Raw genomic sequence first — 26,917 nt, 5'->3', positions numbered from 1 at the left:
GGGGGTGGGGGAATGGGATAGACTGGTGATGGGTAGTAAGGAGGGCACGTATTGCATGGTGCACTGGGTGTTATACGCAACTAATGAAGCATCAAACTTTACATCGGAATCTGGGGATGTACTGTATGGTGATTAACACAATATAATAAAATAAAATTTAAAAAAAAAATAAATAAAAACTGTTTATGCCTGGCCGCATCTCAAACCAATGAAATCAGAATGGGGGAAGGGAAGGAGAGACATTCTCTGTTTTAAGGATTATTATGTTCTTGTTTTCTAGAATTAATATTGTTGATGGTATTTGCTCTTCTTCAGTTAAAGAGAAAAAATAGTGTAAGTTCTATGATTTGTTATTTCTTTTTTAGCTGTTGGCTTAAACTAAATTTCTAGCTCACGTTTTTGTTTTTTGTTTTTTTTTGAGAGAGAGAGAGAGAGAGTGGGGGGAGGCACAGAGGGAGAGGGAGAGAAAGAATATTACACAGACTCCATGCCCAGCATGGAGCCCAGTGCAGGGCTGGATCTCACCACCCTGAATTCATGGCCTGAGTGGAAACCAAGACTCAGACGCTTAGCCGACTGAGCCACCCAGGCGCCTCTAGCTCACTTTGACCCACACAAATTGCCCGTTGCCTTTTTTTTTTTCCTTTTTAAAACTAGGTTTCTATTTTTCAGCTCTCAGCTGTCCTTGGCCTCACAGAGAAGAGTCAATCCCTGCTTCCACTTGACTCATTCTCTTGGCCCTTGTTCCAGAGGCATCCACTCTGCGCTTCCCCTCCTCTGCCTTACTTTCTCATTCTTTGATTCGTCCTTCCATTCCTCTTCCTCAGGAACTTCCTTCCATGTTGTCTTGAGGCTAACATAGGCTTCTCTTATTGCATCCACAAAGATAACACATGTATTTATCTTATCTTTCTCTTTTATTTCATAATATTTGCCATCTGAGCAAAAGACTGATCAAAACCCTGAAGCTGGGGGCACCTGCGTGGCTCAGTTAAGCATCTGCCTTCAGCTCAGGTCATGATTTCAGGGTCCTGGGATCGAGCCGCTTCAGGGTCCGTGTTCAGTGGGGAGCCCCTCCCCCCGGTCATGCTCTCACACTCTCTCTCTCAAATAAATAAAATCTGTAAAAAAAAAAACCCTGAACCCCAAAAAAGGAAGCTGATATTGGGTGTTTCTGTGGTTCAGTTGTAGATTTGATGGGCTTGATTTCATGGAGAATTGAGAGGTTATCGTGGAAGGAGGGCGTACTCTACTCTCTGGGAATCTGTCCACATGGAGCTTCTATTCCCTGATTGGTGACGTGGCTCCCAGATAGTTGAGCATGAGGGCATCCCTGAGTGTGAGCTCATTCTGGCTTTTGTGTGAACCTGTCTGCCCGGCCCGTAGTGGAAGGAGCTGTGAGCAACTTGTAGAGGCTTCATGTTATCTTTGTCCAAAAGCTCCATGGAAGCCAGCTGCTTCCTACCAAGATATCTGGCTAGTCCCAAAGAGATAGTCGAGATTCTTGGATGGAACAGATTTCTGCTAATCCCCTCAGCCCAGATCAAGTCTCATCAAACTCAGCTTTACAAGAGTTGTTTGAAATCCAGCTGACCTCTAGTATACCTTTGTTGGAAGGCTGCTCATCTTTGACAGTTTGCCAAGAAGGGTACTGTGTGCCCTGTGAGATAGGTATACTTAATGACTAAAAATAATATATATAACTATATATTTTATATATAAAATTTTATATTTATATATGATTATATATCTTATATGCATGTATGTATATATGTATTTACATTCGCACATACCTGCAAAATTCTTCATTCTTCAGGATCTGCATTTGCCTACTCCTGGAGAATCTCAGCCTTCTTTCAACTGTGTCTCCTATCCAACGAGACACTGCACTTCTCAACTAATCTTTACCCAATTCTTGTGCCATTTTCAGCTCCTGATTTCACTTTTTCTGCTGTACTGGGTCTCTCCTCCTGTCTGGTGGCTAGAAAGTGCATGACTGATGCAAAGAAAAAAACAGAACAAAATATGGTGGTTGTACCAGGCCAATGAGAGCACAAGATATCACATTTGACTTAACATGAGCAGAATCTCCCCTGACTGCATTATGCCTCTAACTTGTGCTTTTGCTTCCAGGAGCTCGTGTAAATGCCAAGGACAACATGTGGCTGACCCCACTGCACCGGGCTGTTGCCTCCAGAAGTGAAGTGAGTGATTATCTTATTTAATCTAGTACCTCCAGGCCCTAGAGAGAGAAAAATGCTTTCTGCTGAACTAGGGATTCTTGCTTGTGAACAAAGGCTTTTATTTCTAATGCAAGAGGGTTACTGAAATTGAACAGTTGGGTTTTTGGAGCACCTCCTGCATGCCAGGCATGGTGCTGGCGTTGGAGGCGACTGGAGTCATCCAAGGTGGACAGTGTGATCCTTGACTTCAGTGAGTTCTCAGTCAGGAGGGGGTGGCAAACACGTAAGCAGATAAGTACAATATCATAACTTGGTTGGAAGAGGGAGCAAACAACTGCTTGAACACATAAGTCTTCCAAGAAGGGGTGTCACCTGAGCTGGTCATTAGAGGATGAGTAGGCACTTACCAGGCCGGGGGAAGGAGGGAGGGTGGAGACAGGAGGATAAACGTGCTAGAGGGCAAGGGACATGGAAATGAATGCATGGCAGGTTCAGTGGGATGTCAGTGGAACAAGGAGGTTGTAGTGGAGGTAAGTCTGATAGAGGCTGGGCCCCGTGGCAGAGGGCTGGGGTCCTCTGAGCAGTGGGGTGTGGTCACAGAGAGAAGTATGAACCTCGCAGCATTTGGGACCTTGTGAGGGTAAGGTGGAAGAGAGGCCACTGGGTGAATGGTGGGGCCGTGAACTGAGAAGGCAGAGGTGGAGGAACAGGGGAAGGAAGCTAATCAGTTCCGTATGAGCATGCTGAATTTGGCAGACATGTCACTAGCATGTAAGCTCATAAGGGCAGGGATCTGTGTTTTGTTCTCGGATGTATCCCAAGCCGGGTCCGTTGTAGGTGCTCCAGAAATAATTTACTTTGCATTCTGGAAATGCAGATGAAGATGGTAATAGGTGATCATTATTCATACAGGTGTAGCACTTCGGAACTGAGAGGGTGGTCATTGAAACTATGGAAATGGGTCAGCTGGTTCAGGGAAAGTATAAGTGATAAGAAGAGAAAACCAGTGTGAGTGAGGGGTGGAGGGGAGTGCTGGCGACTGTGAGCCTTGAAACCTGGGCAGAGGGGATGCTCACCATTCGGGGAGACAAGAGGCTCTTACCTAGAAGGCACTTGTCATTGGATGACTAGGCTTTGGCGCTATTTTACCAAATGAGTCTCCTCTGCTGCCAGAGATGGTGCTGTTCTCCAGGAATATCTAGGAGCAAGTGGTGTTGCTGAGGGTGCCTCCGAATGCCGCAGGTGTCGATGGTTGTCATCAGTGTCAGCTTTTCCTCTTCGGCAACTATCTGGAAATTTCACAATGCACTTGGTAGATGACAGTTATCTCAGTGCTCATAATCTTCCATGCTGTGCTGTGTGATTTGAGGAGTTTTTTAAGGTGTGGGTTGTGTTCTCTTTCCTAGCAGTCTTCATGGAATGAGGGAGGCAAATGATCCTAAGTTGCCTGGCTCCTACCCTGGGGAATCCAGAAGCTTCTTATGGTCCCATATTTCATTTCTGTTTTACCTGGGAAAGCAGGTACAGTGGGTTGCTTGAGTTTGTATGACTAGCTTCATGAGACCAGCTCCTTTACAGAGGAGTGTTTCCTGGTCTTTTAAGACCATGTGATCTTCAGTAAATTTCTTTTTAAGTATCTTTTGAAAAATATTGGTTTGTTTCCTCTTTTAACAAGAACCAGGTCTTTGAGTTAAAAAAAAAAAATTCACTAAGCACTCCTATATGCCAGGCATTGTGTTTGGGAGGCATGTAGTCTGGTGGGACTGAAAGACATAAGGCCAGATGATTTCACAACTACGTGATCTTTCCCAAGTGATCGCCCCCTTTGTTAGCTCAGCTACTTGCTTCAGTCCTCCAAACATCCATTTGCAGCAAGCATCAGCTTGCCTTCTTTACGGGTCTTTAGTGAGTTTGAGTTCAGTCAACCCAACGATGGATCAATCTTTGTGTCTGAGGAAGGCATAGTTGCTTCTCTAAGGAACCAGCTCCCTCTGCAGGTTTGCTGGGGGAAAAAAATCCCTTGCAGGTGTCTCTTGCCAGGAAGGAGTTAAATGAAAAAAGAGCCTGAGTTGTAAATATTCAGGGTCATATATAAACTTGTGAAAGAGGATGTCTTCATATTAATATCTGTCATAACAACTTGAAGAGTTTCTTATGAAAATTGGGGTCTTTGTAACCATTGTTGGAACTGACTGTGGACATCTTCACTCCAGCACTTCACTGTGCTGAGAAGTCCTAAATTCAGATTTCTTGCTTCCTTTGAATTTGATGCTATTGCCATTACTTTGTGCCTCCCCTAAATAATAGCCGACTCAAGAGAAGCAGGCTTGATGGGGAAACAGCAGAGAAGGTTTGGACTGGTATTTTGAAACATGGCTGCCAAAGGGATCTGTGCGCTCAGCGTGAGAGCTGGCACGTCTGTCCATTGCTAAGATTGGCAAACACCGGTATTACTTATATGAACTTGAATTAAAAACCATTTCTTCATGAAAAGGCTTATAAACTCTGTACTGTCCTCAAAGCCTTTTGCTTCCAAATTATAGGTAATGGATGGTTCCGGGTTCACTTGGGGAACTAGAACCACCATGAGAGATATAGGATAAGGTGTTTATTACAGTAGTTAGACCTTCCACAATTGTGTGAGCTGCTGGAGAAGTTTGTGTCAGGCTGTCACCCTGGGTTCCGTGTGGCCCTGAAGTCACTGTTGACAGGTGGGTCTACCGTGGGGCAGGGAGGAAGCTGGATGTGAAACAGGAGAGAACAAGGACACAGTGTCTCTAACTGCTCAACATGTGGACTTGGGCGACTTGCAGAAGGAGCTGCGGGCTTCACGTTAGAGCTTGCAGGCGCCTCACCCGAGGTTGGGAGGAACTGAGGGAGATGCCGCAGGTTCTGAAGAGGCACCCGCTCTGCCCTGTGCCAGCGCGTGGCTCCAGCTGGTCGGTGACGTGCCCAGTACACCAGTCAGCCCGGGCTTTCACCTGCGCCTTTCACTGCTCATGAAGATTTCTCTTGTGGCAAACGGCTGGGGAGGGGGTCCTGAGAAATGTAGTTCGAATGTAGGCTAAGTTGGCACAGTATAAATCCGCCCCTGAAATTGTTATTCTATTCTAATTAAAAAGACCTCCTAGATAGTAAGTTCCTTGAAATGAGTGCCGTACCTATTGCTTGTCATTGTATTTCTAGCATCTTGCCTGCTCCGTAAACAATTGTTTTTTCTAAGTGGGTTTTTTTTTTTAATTTTTAAAAAGATTTTATTTATTTGAGAGAGAGAGAGAAAATGAGAGAGAGAGCACAAGCAGGAGGAGCTGCAGAGGGAGAGAGAGAAGCAGACTCCCCACTGAGCAGGGACCCAGATGCGGGACTCGATCCCAGGACCCTGGGATCCTGACCTGAGCCAAAGGCAGCCGCTTAACCAACTAATCCACCCAGGTGCCCCTAAACAATTGTTTTTTGGGTGATTCACTAAAGATTGGGTTTCTCACGTAAGCTATGCTGACGGGATTCTTGTCTAGCTGCTAACATAGAACTAGTCAGCACCACAGAGATGGCGGGTGGGAATCATCTTGCATGCATGCAAGGTACACCAATTTGAAGCTTGTTTCTGGGACTGTGGCACTGGAAGCCATTTAAACCCCTGGAACCTGTAAAATCAGGATTGAGTTTCAAAACTGTATGCAACACAAGTATCCATATGTCGGAGATATCAGTATAAGTCAAGACTTCTGAGCTTTCTTTCCATCCAGGCAAATTTTATGTTCTGATTTCTATGCCTGGAAAAATAATGTTCGTTGCTAACTTTATTTCCTGAGCCTGCAGTAGCAATAGGAGTATCAGATCATCCTATTGACTAAACATCCACCCATGCCTGACAGAAAAACTCCTACACAGACAGGAAAGTAGATCAAGACAGGGCCACACCCTCTGAAAATCGTCCAACGTGCATTGGGTTCTGGAGATAAACCTTCAAGACTTTTCTTGGTACTGACCAGGCTGGGCCAGGTGTATTTTCTTCTGATCTGGTCCCATGTCCTCCTCCTACCTGCGTCCTTCCCCACGTCTGGGGTTCCTAGGGAGGAGATGGCCAAACCAGTGATTGGAGCCAAGCAGCCTTGTCCCCCAGGGGCTTCACTCATGGCCCCCTCTCTCTGACTACTCCCACTGCTGAGAAGACATGAAGATAGTCTCTTGCCAGAATATTAGGCAAACATATTTTGCAATTCTCGGTAACATAGATGAGCAAGATTTGGGGCCTCCATTGAGAGCTTTCTGAAGCGTTGTGAATTATTTCATATTGCTTCTCCTGTTTAGCTTATTCTTGCTGCTTTTTTTTTCCTTTTCTTGGAAAAGAGCAGCCCTAGGGGACAGGAATTAAATCCATATGAACCTGGCCAGTTTAATACATGTTTATCGAAGCCCACTCAGTGGAAGGCACTGTTATGTGTGCTAGAGGAGCCTTGAAAGGGTGCAAAGTGTGTCTTCTAGGACATGGTATTTAGGGCAGACAACCAGGCACACAGCCTACCGTGGCCTACGTCCAAATGCAGCCGCCTGTCACACATGCTTTTTCTTTTAGAATGAACGGAAAGTAGCACCAAAGGAGAATTGCTGAACTTTTCACTTTCCTGTTCTGGAGGCTGTCTTTTGGCTAGCAGAGTTAAAAATGATTGCGTCCTCTCTTCAGGCTACAGAATTGAGGATGTTGTGTCCAAATATATATTGTCACAATGAACACTTGTTGAGCACTTAGTGTGCGGTGTGCTGAGCACTCTTCCGTTTTAACCTCTGAGCCACTCTTTGAGACTGATAGTGCCCTTAATCCTAAATTAGGAAACGTAATCTCAGAGATGTTAGGGAACGAGCCTAACACACCCCAGCCAGTAAGTGGAGGAGCGTGTAACTACAGAACTTGCTCTCTCTCTCTTTTTTTTTATTATGTTATGTTAGTCACCATACAGTACATCCTTAGTTTTTGATGCAGTGTTCCATGGTTCATTGTTTGCATATAACACCCAGTGCTTCATGCAATACGTGCCCTCCTTAATACCCATCACTGGGCTAGCCCATCCCCCTCCCCCCCCGAAACCCTCTGTTTCCCAGAGTCCATAGTCTCTCTTAACCACCATGCTCGTCTGCTTCCCTCAGATCCCACGAGCATCCTGACAGATATTGTGCTAACCAATAAAATGGATCTACTTTTGTGTCTGTGCAGACAGAAGTCCTGACCCATATAAAAATGGTTCCCAGAGCTGAACAAGATAAGCATTTTATCTTATAGTTTAAATTTTAAAACTCATGTTTCCCCCTCTCTCTAAACACATTGTCATTGTGAGCTAAATGCTAGTAGACAGGAGGATTGGAGAAATTATATGGGAGACTAGAATGTTATTGCTTTCCCTAAATTATCTTTAAGATTATAAAAAGATATTGCATATAGAACATAGTACCTGGAATGGGAAGAAAGTAAACATTTTATGACCTATTAGTTAGAATGTAGATGAGTGATATTCAGATTTACTGTGGATTCCAATCATCTGGGATGCTTGTCACAAGTGCCTGTTCTAGAACCTCTCCTCTCCAGAGATTTTGATGAAGCCTAGGGTTGTGCCCAGAAATCTGCATTTTAAAAGAAGAATTTGACGCATGTGGTCTATATACCACACTCTGAGAGCTGAGAGGGAATACTTTAGTATTTGGCCTTCCCAGTGTTGAAAGCCAGCACTTTAAAAAAAAAAAAAAGATTGATTGATTGATTGATTTTTAAATTTAAATTCAGTTAATTAACATATAATGTATTATTTGTTTCGGGGTACAGGTCTGTGATTCATCAGTCTTATATAATACCCAGTGCTCATTACAACACATACCCTCCCCAGTGTCCATCACCCACTTACCCCATCCCTCCACCCCCCTCTCCTCCAGTAACCCTCAGTTTGTTTCCTGTGATTACGAGTCTCTTATGGTTTGTCTCCCTCTCTGGTTTCATCTTATTTCATTTTTTCCTCCAAAAGCCAGCACTTCTTGAATAGTTTCCTTTGACTTCTTTCATATCCCAAAGTCTCCAGTGAGTCCCCTTCGTACGACTAGTTCTTAGAATAATTGTACGCTAATAATAATCCTAATAATAAAGGGCGATTTTAATTTAATAATGACTACTTTTGGAGGAATTTTCAATTAATTGAATGAATTAGTTGGGCACCGATTTATGCAGTTCTTACAGAACATGAAATTGCTCTAATCAATAGAGGATAAAAACCCAAAATGATTTCAGTAGTAGAGTAAATGCCTTCAGGACTTGAGTGCAACCTCAGGGACATCAGCCCATGGTAAATGTCTTGTTAATACTTGCATATTCTTACTTAAGAGAGTTAGCTAATGATTATGCCAACATATTTATTTTATCCAAATGTATTGACTATATGGTATGTGCAAGGCACCTGCCAGGCTTTGGGGAGACTACAGAAAACTGTGTAAGACTCAGATTCCGGTCTAAAGCAACTTACAGTTTATACAATTTGACATGGTTTATGCCTGCAAGGACTCTGCATAGTCACAAACAATTACTTTTCCATGAGTAATTTATGACCACTTAAATGAAATGCACATTTGAGAGGGGAAAAAACAAATATTAAGGGCAACAGTTTTTAAGACACATGCACCCTGTTTCTTCTCTTTTCCATGAGTCACAGTGTATGTTTCTACTTATTACAGGGTTGGAGTGGCCTTTGTGAAAAGAGAAAGTCATAAAAAGTAGAAATAAAGTGACTGCATATGCCATGTCCCTTTCCCTTCTGTGTGACATCCCATGACAGTTCGTCCCCCTGTTATTTCCGTGACTGATACAGCACCGCCTCCTGGAGAGTGTAATCCAAGAAGGTGTGCAGCCCTGAGACTGACTGCTGCCCATTCGGGAGCAATGCTGGAACCCTCACACGTGTTTACTCATTAAGAAAGAATCAAAGGCTTTGAGGGAGCATTTCTCACCGTGTGCCTTGTGTACCGATCTCAGCCTGTGAGCTTTTGTCTTAAGACTGTTGTGAAAAGAGTAAGCATTCAGAAACTTTTAGAGCACTTTGATAGAGTCATTTCATGCCTGCTAAATTTAATTAGTAATAGACGAATCGAGTTCATGATTTCTCTTTGTCTTTTTTTCATTTTATTATTCTACTAATTACTTTTTATTGTTTTTTTTAAAGATTTATTTACTTATTTATCTATTTGAGAGAGAGAGAGAGAACACAAGTGAGAGGGACACGGGGAGAGGGAGAGAGAGAATCTCAAGCAGATTCCACCTTGAGCCTGGAGCCGGAGGCAGTGCTTGATCTCAAGACCCTGAGATCACGGACTGAGCCGAAACCAAGAGATGGACGCTTAACTGACCCAGCCACCCAGAGGCCCCACTTTTTATTATATTTTACAAAAGTATTGACTCATGATAGACTTGAAATAATAATTTTTTAAAAACTTGTCCTTCACCACAGGTAGCTTGGGAATCATTATTCAGGTATCTTTTCTTGATTCAGAAAGTGTTTAGCTTCCCTTCCCTCATGTTATTTTTCTCTTTATCTTGTAAATTTCTGTCAGAGCAGGTCCCTAGGCTTTAAATTTTTAGCCATTTTGTGATAGTGGAATAGAACGACTTCTTCTGATTACAAAAACCATTAATTTCCTAAATAGCCATAAAATTACTTTCTCTTGAAACCAAGTCAAAGTGCTTCCAAGATTAAAATTTTTGAAAGAGAAATGCAATTTTAGAAAAGGAAATTATCTTTTTAAAGGAAAGCTTTGTTTTTCCTGAAGTATTATATTAACTTTCTATTAATGTATTAAGCAGGTTTGGCAGGGTAAAACTTCAGAGTTAAAAAATTTAAATAAGGAGAGTTAACATTTAAAAATATTGTTGTCAGTGTCCTTGGCCGATACTGTCCATTGAGTAAGCTCTTAATGAGCCCGGCTGACAGATCACTGCCCTTGACTCCATCACCTTGCCTATAACATGAAGCTGCCTGTCAAATGAAGGGGTCAGACCAGATGACCCCTGAGGCCTTCTTTACTTCTAATATCCCATATGTCTGTGAAGTTAATTCCATAATCATTTTAGACTACTTGTATTTTCATAAAAAAGTTAATTTTTGGAAATTAAGTAAGATATCCTTCTTTGTATACTATTTCTTGATATAGTCCTTGTCAAGTAAGGTGAAAACTATGCAATTCATTTCCTAAGCAGATATAGAAATAAAAATGAAGAATGCCAAAGCTACAACATTTTATAGAAGTAGGTAAGTAGGCGTAGTGGTTATTCTAGGCATCCGTGAGCAATGCCAGGGAGTGTTGGTATGAGAGACAAAACAAAGGTGGTGAAGTTGGCACTCACATCGGGACTTGCTTCAAGTTCTCATGAAAAGAGATTTATTAGAGACCTATCCACTTCTTTTTGTCCCCTTCTGATCAATGAACTTGAACCTTTCCTTTTCTAATTTTTTAGGTGTACCTCAGATGTTGATCAGGGGCACCTTGCCTTCTAAACAGATATAACTGGCTGGAAACTATGTGCAAAGTCTAGTTCTCCCAACGATTCCAAAGAATTCCTGGAGACTCGAGTGTTCGGTTGCCTGGCTCCACAAGCCTGCTCCTTAGCTTTCCCTTCTTCCCTCGTGGCGAGCTGACTGTCTTCCCCCTCAGATGTGCACCTTTGCCCTGGGGTGGAGGACCCTAGTCACTCACCTCTCTGTCCTCACCCCATCCTTCCTGTTGAATTCCAGATGCTGCTCACTCTATTATGCTGAAAAATGCAGCTTAGTAACCCCCTCCCAAGTTCACTGTAGACCCACCTCTGCATGGCAAGGGCTGAACACAGAGGCCTCTGATTCTTTTAACAGGACCTGCCCTCCTTGAAGACTATTTGGACTTAAAACAGTATTTTTTCTTGCTGGGAAATAACAAAATTTTATTTTAACCAGATTTGATCATTGGCAGTTTGTGGTAATTCAAACAAGGACCTAGACCAGGGGGGTCTGCAAACTTTTTCCGTCAAGGGCCAGATAGTAAATATTTTAGGTTTTGATGGCTGCATATGGTATCTGTCACAAATTCTCGACTCTGCTGTTATAGTTCGGACACAGCCATAGATAATAGGTAAACAAGTAAATGAAGCTGTGTTCCAGTAAAGCTTTATTTACAAAAACATACAAAAATTTATCTGTGATTAAACTATTTTTAGAAGTATACATGTTGAAGAATACAGATGTTCTCCCTCGCACACTCTGATATTGCTTATTTCTATATAAACTATAACTGGCATGTGAATATGTGTTTTCTTTAACTTGTTAGTTTGTGTGAAATGCAAGTCATCCTTAAATATTCATTTAAAAGTGAGGCTTCTCCCAGGAAATATCTGATTCACCTGGTCTGAGTTACTCTAAAAGGAATCATATTTTGTCATCTTTAAAAAAAAAAAAAAGCTTTTCATGAATTCCCTGGTCTTACGTCCAAGTGGTATAAATTTGTGAAACGTTCCTGCGTATTTCGGTTTTGCTAGTCTATTCTGAATTTACATAATATGTAATGCCAAACAAGAATCTATATAAGTATGGTAAAATAATACACAAGGCGAAGATATTAAAAATGATGGTATATATTGTCATTTGCTATGAATATATGAAAAGGATATTATACCACTTTTTTTAATATCACTTTTTATAGTATTGTTTTATGATGGTTATCTCCAGCCTTTTTGGCTCTAGCTCTGCAAAACTTTTTCAGCGTGCATCTTCAAAATATGCATCTCATTTATTTATGAATTATACATAGGAACAACTGTTATTAGCTACTATTTCAAGTATATCACAATATACCTAGGGTGAGGCTCTTCATTTTTTTTTTTTTTAAAGATTTTATTTATTTATTTGACAGAGACAGCCAGCGAGAGAGGGAACACAGGCAGGGGGAGTGGGAGAGGAAGAAGCAGGCTCATAGCAGAGGAGCCTGATGTGGGGCTCGATCCCATAACGCCGGGATCACGCCCTGAGCCGAAGGCAGACGCTTAACCGCTGTGCCACCCAGGCGCCCCTCTTCATTTATCATAGTCTTACGTAACCACGTCACTAATAGACTCACTGTTGATTCTCCTCCATTTTGGCCAAGCTCTTGTCAAATCTGATTAAATTTGTCATTATTTTTACCTTGTAATGTATAGAAAGCTTTTTTTTTGCAGTTTATTTATTTATTTCAATATTTTTTTATTATGTTAGTCACCATACAATACACCCCTGGTTTTTGATGTAAAGTTCGATGATTCATTATTTGCGTATAACACCCAGTGCACCATGCAAAACGTGCCCTCCTTACTACCCATCACCAGCCTATCCCATTCCCCCACCCCCCTCCCCTCTGAAGCCCGTAGTTAGAAAGCTTTTACTCGGAGTAGAAGCGCAGTTCTGTGACTCCACGTTATTTACACTGGCATTTGTATTATCATCTTTAATCTGCATTTCCTGCATGCACTTGCCCATCGTGGGGTGTTTGTAGTCCGAGGGTACGCATCACAATCTGTAGATGGATCTGGCAGGCCCATCACTGTGCATTTCAGTGCTCTCAGAGCGGATGAACGGAGGGGGCAAGCCTCACCCTCTCCGTGTGTGGAAGCCCCACTCTTCCTGGAGGGCGTCTCGGATCCTGAGGCAAGATCCTCTGTGGGGCTGACTGAGGGCACAGTGCCAACCCAGAGTTAAATACCAGCTCTGGTGCTTTCCTTTGTAAAGAAAATGACTATAAATGGAGGTTCCAATAATTTCTTCCCATATCACAATAGATTTTATGTAGGTATCTACATAAACCTCACAATTTTTGAGACCAAAGTTGACAAAAATATCATTTTTTTTCTTATTTAAATCTTAACTTTATATTGTGGCTTTGCTTTTCTTTTGTTTGTTCTTCGTTCACCCAGTTAGCTTTTAGAATAGTCTGGCTCATGTTTATTTCAGTCTTCCATAGTGTTTCGCACGTAGTAGGTGAGTGTTAAGAATGCACGTACATGTTTCACTCTAAAATGAGCTCCAGGAATGTTTAGTAGTCATTACCTTATTGTCTTGCTGAGGATGGGTGGCATGTATCTTTATTTTCCTTTTTGGTAGTTTCAACAAATTGCTTGGGTCCTATGGGTTTCTTGTTTAGAGCATCTAAATGGAGTCATACTGTATATTTAAACTGTATTCTCTAATTTGCAAAACTGAAATTTTTTTGCTCTCATTCTACCGTCCATGTTAGCCATTCATCTCAATATGCATTGCTACTACTGATTCATGGAACATTTTTTCCCTTCGTTGTTTATGTCCCTGATAAAAACATTAATTTTAAGAGTTTAAATAGTCTACTATCTGAGCACTTTTATGGACCTGCATGATAAAGTAGATTGGACAGTTCAGGCCTGTGAGGAGGAACGTGGACAGTGGTAAGTTCTTGGTCCAAGAAGGGTGGCAGAAGTGTGGCACCTTTCATTGCCTTTCATTGGTTTATTGAGGCCACATTGAGAAAATGTTCATAAAGGAGTTCCACTAACTGGTTCCAGGGATGTCTCTTGAAGTAAAGAGAAACAACCAACAGTCATTCCCATCTTGAGAGAAGTTCTATCATTTTCTTGATGGAACAGAAGGGTGTCCCCAACCCTAGCTGTACAACAAAGTCCCATGGGGGCTTTACAGAAATTCTGAGGCCAGTTAGAATCTCTTGTGTGGCACCAGCCATCTGTATTTTTTTTTAAAAGTAGGCTCCACGCCCAGTGTGAAGCCCAACAGACGACTCAGACTCATGACCCTGAGATCAAGACCTGAGCTGAGATCAAGACTCAGACACTTAACCGACTGAGCCACGCAGATGCCCCAGCAATCTGTATTTTTAAGAGCTCCCCAGTTGATTCCATTGCCCAGCCAAGGTTGAGAGTAATAGTTCAAGAGGTGAATAAGCTGATTAGGTCAATAGAGGGAAAACAAAAAGTGTAAGTCTCAGTAAAGGTGAAGGGACTCAACGGTAGAAAAGAAGTTACCCCACTATAACATGGAAAAAGTTGGGAAAAGATGGAACAGTTTTATAGCTTCGGGTTGAGGTAGGAATAGACATCTTCCCTTGACTGCTATTGATCACGCAGTGAGGGTTAAGATTTGGCTGTGACATTGTCCACAATAGCTAAATCGTGGAAGGAGCCGAGATGCCCTTCAACAGATGACTGGATTAAGAAGTTGTGGTCCATATATACAATGGAATATTACTCAGCTATCAGAAAGAACGAATTCTCAACATTTGCTGCAACATGGACGGCACTGGAGGAGATAATGCTAAGTGAAATAAGTCAAGCAGAGAAAGACAATTATCATATGATTTCTCTCATCTATGGAACATAAGAACTAGGAAGATTGGTAGGGGAAGAAAGGGATAAAGAAAGAGGGGGTGATCAGAAGGGGGAATGAAATATGAGAGACTATGGACTATGAGAAACAAACTGGGGGCCTCAGAGGGGAGGGGGGTGGGGGAATGGGATAGACTGGTGATGGGTGGTAAGGAGGGCACATATTGCATGGTGCACTGGGTGTTATACGCAACTAATGAATCCGAACTTTACATCGGAAACCGGGGATGTACTGTATGGTGACTAACATAATATAATAAAAAAACATTAAAAAAAAAGGTGTTGGCTGTGAGAACCAAAGATTTATAAACTGATCCAAGAATGTCTAAAGGGCTCTGAGGCCTGTGGGTCTGGAGGAAGGAGGCTTATTGACAAATACCTTCAAGTTTAGATGACCTTTGGGAGCCTTTTGACCTATGGCTATTTTACCCTGGCGTGTGCACTTGCACACGAGTGCTCTCATTTGCCCTAAGGGTACTTTACACCCTGTTAAGAAACCTTTTGCTTAGAAGGTTTATTTGGTTTTGAAGATGTGCCCGGGCTCTTGGCCTAACAAAGAAAGATAAAGCGAATCGTTTTCATCTGTCCCACTCTCTTGATCTTTATCACATACTGCCTTGCTTTTCTCAGAATATACATCTTGAGCCAGCCTCTGAGGGCACGGAGCCTTCCCCTCCTGTAGTTCCAGGGTCTGGTAAAGCGTCTTCTATCCAGTAAGCATTGATCGCCCATTTGTCAGTGACCCCTGCAAACTCCGCTTCTGTTGCAGGAAGCAGTGCAAGTACTGATCAAGCACTCGGCTGATGTCAACGCGAGGGACAAGAACTGGCAGACCCCGCTGCACGTGGCAGCTGCCAACAAGGCGGTCAAGTGTGCAGAAGTGATCATTCCCCTGCTGAGCAGCGTCAACGTCTCCGACCGAGGCGGGCGCACGGCCTTGCACCACGCTGCTCTGAATGGCCACGTGGAGGTGAGTGCCGTCCAGACTGGGAACGAGAAATCTCCCTAGAGACTCTCTTAGCCCTGGGTGGAACCTAATTTTCCTGCTGAGGCGTTTAGAGAGTGTGATGCTACTATCTGCACGCCAAACCTTAGGCAATGACAGCTATTTTTAAATGTACAGCCTGCAGGTTGAAAAAGTAGCTGCCACCTGGGTCTTCTCCTCTGATATACATGCCACAGGGCTGTCTGTGACATCGGCTTCCTACTGTGCTTGAACTCCAGGTCACTGACCTGCCTTTGGATTTGATGTTAATTTGACTCAGATTATCTGCATGTTGGTTTTCTTTCAGATGGTCAATTTACTCTTGGCCAAAGGAGCAAACATCAATGCATTTGACAAGAAGGACCGGCGTGCTCTGCACTGGGCGGCCTACATGGGTAAGGGTTCCCTTTGCAGAGAGAAGGGTGCAGACACCTGTGACTAAAGAAGCCATGGGCCTGTCGCTAAGCACGCAGGTTTTCTCTTGGGCGAGCCTGCCTTCTTTCCCGGCTCGGGACCCCACTGAGTTAAGATTTGGTTCACTTTCCTGGCATGTGTAGAGCGCTCTGGTTAGACGGTGGCTCTGTCAGAGACTGATTTACCCCACAGACTGGGGCGGTGGGGATGAGTCACGGCGTAGACCTCATTGAATGTGTTTCAATCCGGACTGGAAAGCAGCACAAATGGTGTGTCTTTTAACTTGTTATGGCAGCAACGTAGAGTGTTTTAAAAAGAACGAGGACTGGCTAGCAAAGCCAGGACATAAATTCCATTTGTCCTTTAATTTATAAATAGTTTTGAAAGAAACAAAGAGGAAGGAAGGCCCACCCCTGGCCGATGTGTAGGTTGAAATGACGAGAGAACGTGGATCATCCTGCATCTCTCCTGCCCGCGAAGCTGGCCTTGCAGGTCTCGCTTCTGCCAGCCGGGCTGGGAGAGGTGAAGGAAGGGGTTACAGTTCTGTGTTCTTTTTTTTCACTTTTGTTGGCACAAATGCCGCCGACAAATGATAGGCCTCATCGAGTTTATTCTCAGCGTAGACTTGAGAGAAATGAAGAACTGAGATCCTTCCTTTGTGTTTCTAACCGGAGAACGTCCTGCAATTTGAAAAGCAGGTGGGATCCTATCAGCCCCAAGTTATAAACCACCTGAATGCCCATCGGCCAGAGATTGTGTTGGTGAATGGTAAAGAGCTGCCCAGCGGGACACTGTGCAGTAACTACAGTGATGACGTCATTAGTATTTATTAACATAGAAAGATTCTGTGATATGTTAAGTAAAAACAGATCGTTACACAGTATGGGTAATATGATCCTCATTTTTGTAAAAAAAATAAAACTGCACTATAGACAATCTGGGATATATTATATGCTGAAATGTTAGCTGATTATCTCAAGGGATTAGCGATTATGGATGGTTTTGGTTTCCTTTTAACACCTTTTTGCCTTTTCCGAATCCTTTTTTACAAGCATACAGGCCTTTTATTATCATAAACAGCAATAACATTAATGGTGAGGAGAAAAAAAGAATGGGTTGGGTAGGGAGGAAATAAATGATGTGGCTGTGGATGAGTCTGATGGATATTTGGGCTTAAAAAACCAAAATTGTAAGATTTTGCAAGCATGATCATTTTTGTTTAAAGACAATGTGGACTTTGGAGCTGACGGAAGCAGATTGGACGTCTGCATGGTACCTGCGGGACTGGAGTCAGGGGACATTGGCCAGGCTGTTGTTTATGCAGAGCACACACTAGATTAGTGTGCGATGGGACTCAAAGAACCTGGGGTTTCAAGTTTGTTCTTTGCTGATGTGCAGTTAAAACATTTGCATATAATTGCTTTAAAGAAGTAAAGTCTTTATTTTGTGAGTCAGCAGGATACAAATAGGAAAAAAATATGTAGATGACTATCTTTAAGGAATAAAGGACAAAACCAGGACAAAAGACAAAAGGTAGAACCGCTTAAGATAGCACCACTAGTAACTGAAAATAATTTTTCTACATACGAGTTGGGGGGGGAATATTAAATTTTAATAAAACAAGCCATGACCAAGCCCTCTCTCTCTATCTCTCACATACACATCCAACTCTCTCCCCCCACTGAACACATCTCTCTCTCCATCTCTCTCTTTCACACACACACACACACTTAGACCCACTCCCGTGCACATCTTAGACCCTTAGAATCAGTACTTATCGTCTACCCCTCAATTATCAACCACATTTACAACATTGACCCAAAGCATCAAACAATCTTCAGTCACAATATAGAGGACAAATACATTTATTGTACTCTGTATAGTAAGATAGGGTACAAAGGAAAATATTCTAGAAAATATGCCAACAGGAGTTGAAACTGGAAGGGTTTCTGTTTAGCCAGTAATCACAAGAATACTTTTAAGTTGAACCATATGAAATTGTCATTTTTGTGGTCAAAAAAAAAAACACGTAGCAGCAACTTCAGATGCTTTAACAATAATGTGGACTTATTCTGATTAATTTTTTTCTTTCATTAATTTTTTCCAAACCAAATTGTCATTGTTGGACTTTACAGTAAGGAATGGCAACTGCTTTTAAAAGCATTCTTTCATTTTACCATCATTCTTTTTTAGGCTGTGGTACTAACATATTGTCAGGACCTTCTTGTTTAAAATGTTGGTGGTAGTGAAAGCTAATGGCGATAATGTAGGTGGAGTAAATCGTCCACTTATCCTGAAAAGGTTACCCACGTTTTCTGGTGCTTTATTCATGAAGGCCACCTGGACGTCGTGGCGCTGCTCATCAACCACGGCGCGGAAGTGACGTGTAAGGACAAGAAGGGTTACACGCCCCTGCACGCCGCCGCCTCCAACGGACAGATCAACGTTGTCAAACACCTCCTGAATCTGGGGGTAGAGGTGAGCTGTGATGAATGCACCAACTCATGGGTTTTCTAATGTTGGGTTTTGGTTTTTTTTTTTAAGATTTTATTTGTTTATTTGAAAGAGAGCACGAGAGAGAAAGCACACAAGCAGGGGGAACAGCAGACTCCCCACTGAGCAGGGAGCCCAGTGCAGGGCTGCATCCCAGGACCCTGGGGTCATGACCTGAGCTAAAGGCAGACGCTTAACCAACTGAGCCACCCACGGGCCCCTGTGGGTTTTCTGTTGTTTTGAAATTAAATCCTGTTTGCATTTTAATTCAAGAGGGTAAAAACCACCTTATTTTCTAGCATCCTATCTTTTTGAGTTTCCGGGGGCAACTGGTGAAGGGCAATGCAGGCATACAGCAAGTAATGAAAAACCAGAAACAGGCTAAGTTTCTGTATCAACATAGAGAAATATTTAAATGTATATATTGCATGTAATACATATTAGTCATTTTTTAGACAAGCTAGCGTTCTTCATCTTACCTTCAGCATTTAGCCTTCTAAATTGTGGTGTATGGGCGCCTGGGTGACTTAGTCAGTTAAATGTCTGACTCTTGATTTTGGCTTGATTTCGGGGTCCTGGGATCGAGCCTCACATTGGGCTCCTTGCTGAGCATGGAATCTGCCTAAGATTCTCTCTCTCCCTCTGCCCCTCCCCCACCCCAGCAACAAGTGCAGTAAAGAGACTCCAGTGATTTTACCTGCCCTGTGTTGGACTCATTTGCAGATTGATGAAATCAACATCTATGGAAACACAGCCCTTCACCTGGCCTGCTACAACGGGCAGGATGCTGTAGTTAACGAGCTGACTGACTACGGTGCTAATGTGAACCAGCCCAACAACAGCGGGTTCACCCCTCTGCATTTCGCTGCTGCCTCCACACATGGTGCTTTGTGTCTTGAGCTATTAGTAAACAACGGGGCAGATGTTAATATCCAGGTATGACACTCTTTGTCTCTGTGCTACATACCTTTGCATTGAGCGTCCATTGGAGCAAAATCAACTCTTGTAAATGATGTTTTAGAATCAGAACTCTGAGTTCCTTGCCTCCCACAGCCTTGTCCTGTATTGGCATGCTGTAGAAACGTAGCTGTGTCATTGCTGCAGAAGTGGTAGGACCAGCTGGAAGGCACTGAGGTTCTAGCCACATGCTTTTGGTGGCTTAGTGAATGTTCTAGAGCGCATACTGCATCTCAGGGATGTTGACATGGCCTAGTTTCTAACACTGAGGTGAATGTAGAGCTGATATGGCAGAGCTGCTGAGCATAAAAGGAAAACCTAATCCAGTGATCTCAGGCCTGTTTCTAACCCTGGCACGGCCCACCAAGGAGTTTCTCAGACACTTTCCAATAGTAAACCCTAGGTAGTGACTGTAGTAATGTATCCTTGACCTAATAGTGGTCAACTGGGCCTAACAGTCTTTATTCAGCAAACTTACTGAAGTCTATCTGGTGCCCTCTGTTTGGTTCTGAGGGAGTACTCCAAGATGAGATATGAACTCTGCTCTCAAGGAATTTACAGAACGGTAAGGAAATAGTGTGCGCAGATTCTCACGAGACGAGAGAATGTGATGACTGGCATGAGAGAGTAATAGAGCATTGCAAAGTATAAGAAGCAAGTCAACACTTGCTTCCTGCTTGGGGATCAAAAATGAAGCTTGCTTTTGAGATGAAGAGAGATAGAGAGACTCTGAGAGAGGGCATTCCAGATAGAGAGAACCGCATGAACAAAGGCTTTGGGAGTTCCAAATAGGAAAAGCTCTGGGTAGACTCTAGGCTAGTAGTTAGCTCACCGTGACAGAGAACCAAGAGGTAATGGAATATCCTCCCCTGCAAAAGGGACCTTGTCCTCATCCCAAGCTTCCCTTCTCCCTGGCACACAGGAATCCTAACGCAAGGCCCCGGTGTATTCTCCCTCTGCCTTTGAAAAATGATTCTTTCTGAGATTTAATTTTAAGAATATTGGATCAATCCATTTTAATGACCTTCCCTATTCACTGTTAAAATCTTTTTACATTTTTTCTTATAATTTTTAATAGTGGGGAAATATGAGACAATTTTCAGAATAGCAGTTTATTGACCTTGAAGGGAGCAGAAATTGTATGAAAAAAAGGAGCCAGGAACAAGCTGAAATTTGACAGGACCAAGGAAGAAGTCTTATCAACTGGCTGAGGAGTTGGGGCTTCTATAAACTGCAGGAACCACTAGTCATTATAGAGGTCATGTGATCCAAACTGAGCATTAGAAATAGTAATCCAGTCACAGAACAGCAGAGACAGAAAATAGGTAGGAAAAAATTGCATATGTGATGACATAAACATTTTTAATGTTTATATGGCAAAACAAAACCACAAAAAACAACAAACCCTAACATATACAAAATTGAAAGAGGAACAACTAAGAGAAAATTTTCTATATTATACATGATAAGCCAAGATTTACTATATTTAATATATAAAGAGCTCATATAAACCAATAAGAAAAAGTCTGATAACCTACTAGAAAATATGTGTAAAAGCAAGTCACAAGAGAGAGAAGACAATATCCATTAAACCTATGAAAAATATTCAGTATTATTAGTAATTAGAAAAATGCAAACTAATACACAAGTATATTTGCCTTTATGATTGGCAAATATGAAAAAGACTGGTAATACCTAGTGTTATCAGTGAAAGAATATGCAATAAGTAAATATCTAATTTTTTAATTTTAAAAAAGTTATTTCTGGGTATATGCATAGAAAGAGAAAAAGACTTGGAATATATACCAGTATATTATCACTGCAGAGAGGCAAAATTATGATTTGGATTTGTAATCGTCTTTATATATTTGTTTTAATTTTCTGATTGTGATACATCAGCATGTTATTTTTATATCCAGGTGAAAAAAAGAACCCATTTTTATTTTTATAAAAACAAAATTCAGGTGTAGTGGACCTAGACAGAGGACAATTAGAAAATAACTGGAAGTCAGTAAAACTCATCTAGATAAGAGGTACTGAGGACAGAGGAGGGGGTGACAGCCAACAGAAGAGAGAGGCTTTGCAGAAAGAAAATCAATGACATTTGGTTGGATAGGAGTTGGAGGAGTTGAAGACAAGTGTAAGAGCTGAAATCTGGTTCAGAGGTGACAGAGCACAGGGGTTAAGTGTTCAGTTCTTAGGCTAGGCTGCCTCGACTCCAATCCTAGCCTTGACTTTCAGTAATTATATAATCAGAAACAGCCTCCCTGGGTGTCTGTTTATCTGTAAAATTGGGGAAACAGCAACATCTTCTTCATGGAACCACTGTGAGGATTAAACAAGTCATCTCGCATAAATTACTTAGAATGGTGTCTGCCACGTGGCAAGCACTCAGTAAATGATTGTTGTTATGAGGAGGGATGTCAGGAGAAAGAATAGGCTTAGGAGGTAAAACTGATAAGTTTAGTTTTTGAGAAGGTGGTTTTGAGCCTTTGGTACAGCCAGTCTGAGAAAACCAATAAGGGAACATGCAAGCCTCCAGCGTGGGAGAGCAGAAGAGAATAGAAGAAAAAACTTAGGCTGCCTCATTCACGCAGAGGTGATGGATCTTGGAGGCTGGAAAAGGATGAGGTCACCCAAGGAGAGAGTACGTCATAGCATGAGTGGAGAAAGGGATGGAGGGTGCCAAGATCCCTTTAGTCTTAAGATCGGGAGGAGGAGGAAGAGCCAGAAATGGATGAAAAAAGAAGAGTTAGAGAAAATAGAAAGGAAGTGGAGAGGAGTATAATGTCTTCATGGAGGTAGAGAATAGGTAGAAATGAAGAAGTAGAATAGATAAAGAGAATTTCAGAGTTTCATATCTTGTAAGTGGAGCCCATCCAGGGTCCTAAATGGGGGTAAGGGAAGGTCTACGGGGACATCAAGAGACAAAGGAACTATAACCCAAGGTGAGAAGTGTCATCGTATGGTGTTGAAGTCACAGAGGATGGTGGTGAGAAGGCAGGAGGTTAACAAGTGGCCAAATTGGCAGTGTCTCCAACTTGTGACACTTGTATTGCCATGCTGGTATATGAAGGACATCCTTCAATTCTCCAAAGAAAATAAAATTATTATTGAAGTTAAATAAAGTAGCTCTCTTCACCAACTTTCACCTAATTAATTCAGGGGGTTGTCTGATGCTCTCCATTCCCCCTTTGAAAACACGCCGCCTGATGCTCTCAGTGTGCCTGACAGCAAGGCTAGAAGGCCACTTTCTGGAACATCCACCCACTTCCCCCAGTTAACTGACTAGTGCTCAGTTCAGATTAGTTGAGGGACTCCAACTATATGGAGTTTATGACAGCCTTCTTCTCCATAAATTGGACCTGGAAAGCATGCTACTTAATTTTAATAATTAATTTTTCCCCATAGACTGCTAATCATCAATAGAATATGAGAAATACGTTTCTTAAAATCTGAGACTTAGGTTTACATAGTAGCTGATCTGCATAAATGGGACTTTGGTTAAAGTCTAGCCATCTCCCTCAGTCTCCTTTCATCTCTTCTGTTTACGTCCTCAAGTTTCCTTCTCTTGAATCCTCCTTCACGATTCCAGATGCGCTCTGGAGGCACGGATTTTCTAACATTTCCGTAGAGCCATTTTGTCTGACTCTGGAGGTAGCTTTTTAATTGAAGTTGTTATCTCTCTGTACCACATTGCTCCTTGGATTTTGAAAGTGTTTGTAGATCCCAAGACAATTTGTTTAGATTTTCCGAGGGAAATAGCATATTGAAATGTAGCCAGTACCCACCCACGTGGTCCACTTTGTTTTCCTCTCTCCTCACAAAGTACTAAAAGTGATGTCTTCATGAGCAATTACAAGACGATGGAGAGAGAAGGAAGGATATGTGTCCTGTGCACATTTTACAGCCCTTCATTTTGCTTAGATCGACCATGGGCCTGTCTCTGACTTTGTAATGTTGGTTTGATTCTGATAAGTAGTAAAGACACAATACTTCACACAATAATCCATTGACGGTTCACTTGTATTTTGCAAATAGGAAGAGCATGAGAAGATACAAAATAATTTTTCTTCTCCATTACAGACTACATCGTAATTCCAGTAACATCCCAAAGCTCTTTCTAGGAGCATTCAAAATGTTAAAGAAGGCACTAAATACATAGCTATTCCAAATACTACTTAGATGGATTCAGAAATTACCCCTGCCAGGTTGCCTACCTCCTGGTCACTAACATTCAGACTGCCCATGGTCTGAATTCTTTCCTGTCCCTGGGCCCTTAGGCTGTGTAGCCCTCAGACACTGGAGCTGAAGTCCGTCACACATCTCCTGAAGGGAACCAGCTCCCTTCTTTATAGGTACCAGGTCCAAAATATAGAATGAGTTGTACTGCAGAGGTCGAAGGTGAAAACTAGAACAGGCAAGAGAGAGAAAGCAGTGATAAGGGCATTAGGCTTGGATATTTGGAGAGGATGTCAAGAAAAAAGAGAGGAATTAATGAGAATCAACCATGTACCATCTCTGGCCTTTAGAACCATTTAAAAAATTGGACTACATATGGCTTTTGGCAAATTAGGGTTTTAGATTGCCCTTCCCTTGAATCAGGAAGGCCTTTTGGGTTTCTGACACATTCCCCCTAACCCCCTGCAAGGCTGGCCTTAATGTTATCTTATGGAGGCTCTATTGCCTTCTAGTAGGGCCTCTGAGCTGTGTGACTCCAGGAAGCACATGCCACAGACAACACAATGCCTTCAAGTTCCTAGCTGGTAACAACGTCTGTGAGTTTAGGGGAGGTCTGGGGGATGTTGGAGGATGAGGAAAGAAGGTATTTGGTGTGAAAGGCATGGATGGATTTCTGAGGAGAATGGTGGTCAAGGAAATTGAAATACTCCATTTAGTTCAAGGGTCAATCTTCCTTGAAGGATGTTGAATTCTGCCCTGAAAGAGTACTAATATTCATAAAATATTCTTTTTTTTAAAGATTTTATTTATTTATTTGACACAGAGAGAGAGAGCGAGCACAAGCAGGGGGAGCAGCAGGCAGAGGGAGAGGGAGAAGCAGGCTCTCCGCTGAACAGGGAGCCCTACTCAGGGCTCGATCCCAGGACCGCAGGATCATAACCTGAGCTGAAGGCAGATGCTTAACAGACTGAGCCACCCAGGCACCCCATCGTAAAATATTCTTAATCTTTTTTTGGTTTTCCTTCATGACCATGGCTGAGCCGTGCCTAAATCAATAGAAGGGTTTCTTGCTTAATTAAAACCTCAAAATAACAAAATTTTCCAAGACAAAATCTCAAAATAACAACTAATGGAAAAATGACTCTAGAAATAGGAAAGAGACTAGAAATTAAGAAAATCTTATAAAAGCAAAGCTTTGAATAAGAGGAAGAATTGAATATATCCTTCACTTTGACAATGCAAGGAATGTTTTGTCCTTGTCTGAAGTTCCTAAAACAGCAATAACAGCAAGTCCCCCCATGTAATAAATTTCTCAGGCAGATAATGGAACTCAGTAGGATCCCTGGTCTCAACCGGAATATCCTGAGTTCTAACTTGTAAAGACTAAACAAAAAGTATTATCCTTTGACCTTCATTAGTTTCCAATGGCTTTTTGAAATAGCAAGTTCCTTTTACATCCAAACCATGTAAGCACAACTGTTCCAAAATGGCTCCGTAATATTCTCAATGCTTCCTGTCCTCCCTCCCCCACCTCCTGCCACCATATCCCTCAGCGGGGAAAAACCAGCTCAGGACTGGACTTAGTGGTAGATGAACCCAGGCAAAGATAGATCCCACATAGCTGTGCTTTATATTTTACCAAAATTTGGTCGTCTGTATTTATTTGCCCTGTTACCAAAGGCACAAGCACTCCATGGGACAAAAGGTCGTGCTGTTTGCCTTCCCTGAAATAGAACGAGCTTTGTAAACTGCATACCACGGAAAGGGGTTACTTCTGCTTTGGCTGGCTGGCTGCAATTTAGGTAGTTACTACCAAGTTGGTGGTTATTCCCCGGTAAAGCCTTTAAGCTATTTTCTAGACATGGAAAAGTTCTTCGCTAAATATTTATAAAGATATTATCTAAGCACTAAAATATTTATGGCTTTATATATATTTAACTAAACGCTAATTAGTTGTGTTTTCAGTTAAACTTAAGAGACAATATTGGAGCAAAATTTAAAGAAATAGCACCACCTAGGGACAGGTTAATGTCAACTCGGTGATTTCTGTAATTGTGTCCTTGGTCTCTTGGTTGCTGCTCCTTTTCCTTTAATGTACTGTATGGTGGCTAACATAATATAATAAAAAATCATAAAAAACAACAACAACAACAACAAAACTACCATTTCAGTAAAGCTTCAAGCTTACTTCCATCTTCCTTTCTCAATCTTTTCTGACTCTGGTTATAATCATATTAGATGAGAAAAGTACCTATTCTTCCCCCATCTACCTGATGACTTTTCACTATAAAGATTATTTTTCAATCGATGCACTTACCGTTCTGATTAACTCTTTCCTTGGCAAAGATTGTGCACAACTCCTTTCTTCCTTTCTAAGAAATAGACTTACATGATATAATAAAATATCTTCTGTTAAACCCTTTTGGTTTTATAAGCTATTCCAGCCCCCTCAGTCTAAAGTAGTGTCTCCAAAACCTTAACGTGCTGTACAGGTTAGAAATGGGGATCCCTTTACCCAGTTCTAGCTCAGTGGCCTGGGTTAGGGGACAGAACTCACATTTTTTAAAATAATTTTTATTTTGTTATATTAGTCACCATACAGTACATCCCCAGTTTTGGATGCAATATTCCATGATTCATTATTTGCATATAATACCCAGTGCACCATGCAATATGTGCCTTCCTTACTACCCATCACTGGCCTATCCCAATCCCCCACCCCTCTCCCCTCTGAAGCTCTCCGTTTGTTTCCCAGAGTCCATAGTCTCTCATGGTTCATTCCCCATTCTGTTCACACCCCCTTCATTCTTCCCTTCCTTCTCCTACTGATCTTCCTATTTCTTATGTTCCATAAATGAGTGAAACCCTATGATAATTGGTCTTTCTCTGCTTGACTTATTTTACTTAGCATAATCTCCTCCAGCCCGCCCATGTTGCTGCTAATGTGGTGTAATTGTTCTTTCTGATGGCTGAGTAATATTCCATTGTATATATGGACCACATCTTCTTAATCCAGTCATCTGTTGAAGGGCATCTCGGCTCCTTCTACGATTTAGCTATTGTGGACAATGCTGCTATGAACATTGGTGTGCATATGGCCCTTCTCTTCACTACGTCTGTATCTTTGGGGTAAATACCCAGTATTGCAATGCCTCGGTCATAGGGTAGCTCCATTTTTAACTTTTTAAGGGACCTCCACACTGTTTTCCAAAGTGGCTGTACCAACTTGCATTCCCACCAACAGTGTAAGAGGGATCCCCTTTCTCCACATCCTCTCCAACATTTGTTGTTTCTTGCCTTGTC

General features: G+C 42.1%; 1 protein-coding gene across 10 annotated transcripts in view; it reads left to right on the top strand.

Annotated features, from left to right (window-relative positions):
• Positions 1-26,917, top strand: part of ANKRD44 (ankyrin repeat domain 44) — a 239,429-nt gene that overhangs the window by 90,272 nt on the left and 122,240 nt on the right. For all 10 annotated transcript variants that reach the window (XM_034654901.1, XM_034654900.1, XM_034654894.1 and 7 more), the window contains 5 exons: positions 2,134-2,204; positions 15,353-15,553; positions 15,876-15,963; positions 18,318-18,460; positions 19,199-19,411. In XM_034654901.1, coding sequence (XP_034510792.1) covers positions 2,160-2,204; positions 15,353-15,553; positions 15,876-15,963; positions 18,318-18,460; positions 19,199-19,411 — 690 coding nt within the window. In that variant the 5' untranslated portion in view covers positions 2,134-2,159. The remainder of the gene's footprint in view (positions 1-2,133; positions 2,205-15,352; positions 15,554-15,875; positions 15,964-18,317; positions 18,461-19,198; positions 19,412-26,917) is intronic.

This window comes from Ailuropoda melanoleuca, chromosome 2 (assembly GCF_002007445.2).
Source record: "Ailuropoda melanoleuca isolate Jingjing chromosome 2, ASM200744v2, whole genome shotgun sequence".
In the NCBI taxonomy this organism is placed as follows: Eukaryota; Metazoa; Chordata; class Mammalia; order Carnivora; family Ursidae; genus Ailuropoda; species Ailuropoda melanoleuca.
This window is presented reverse-complemented; position numbering and strand designations above follow the sequence as displayed.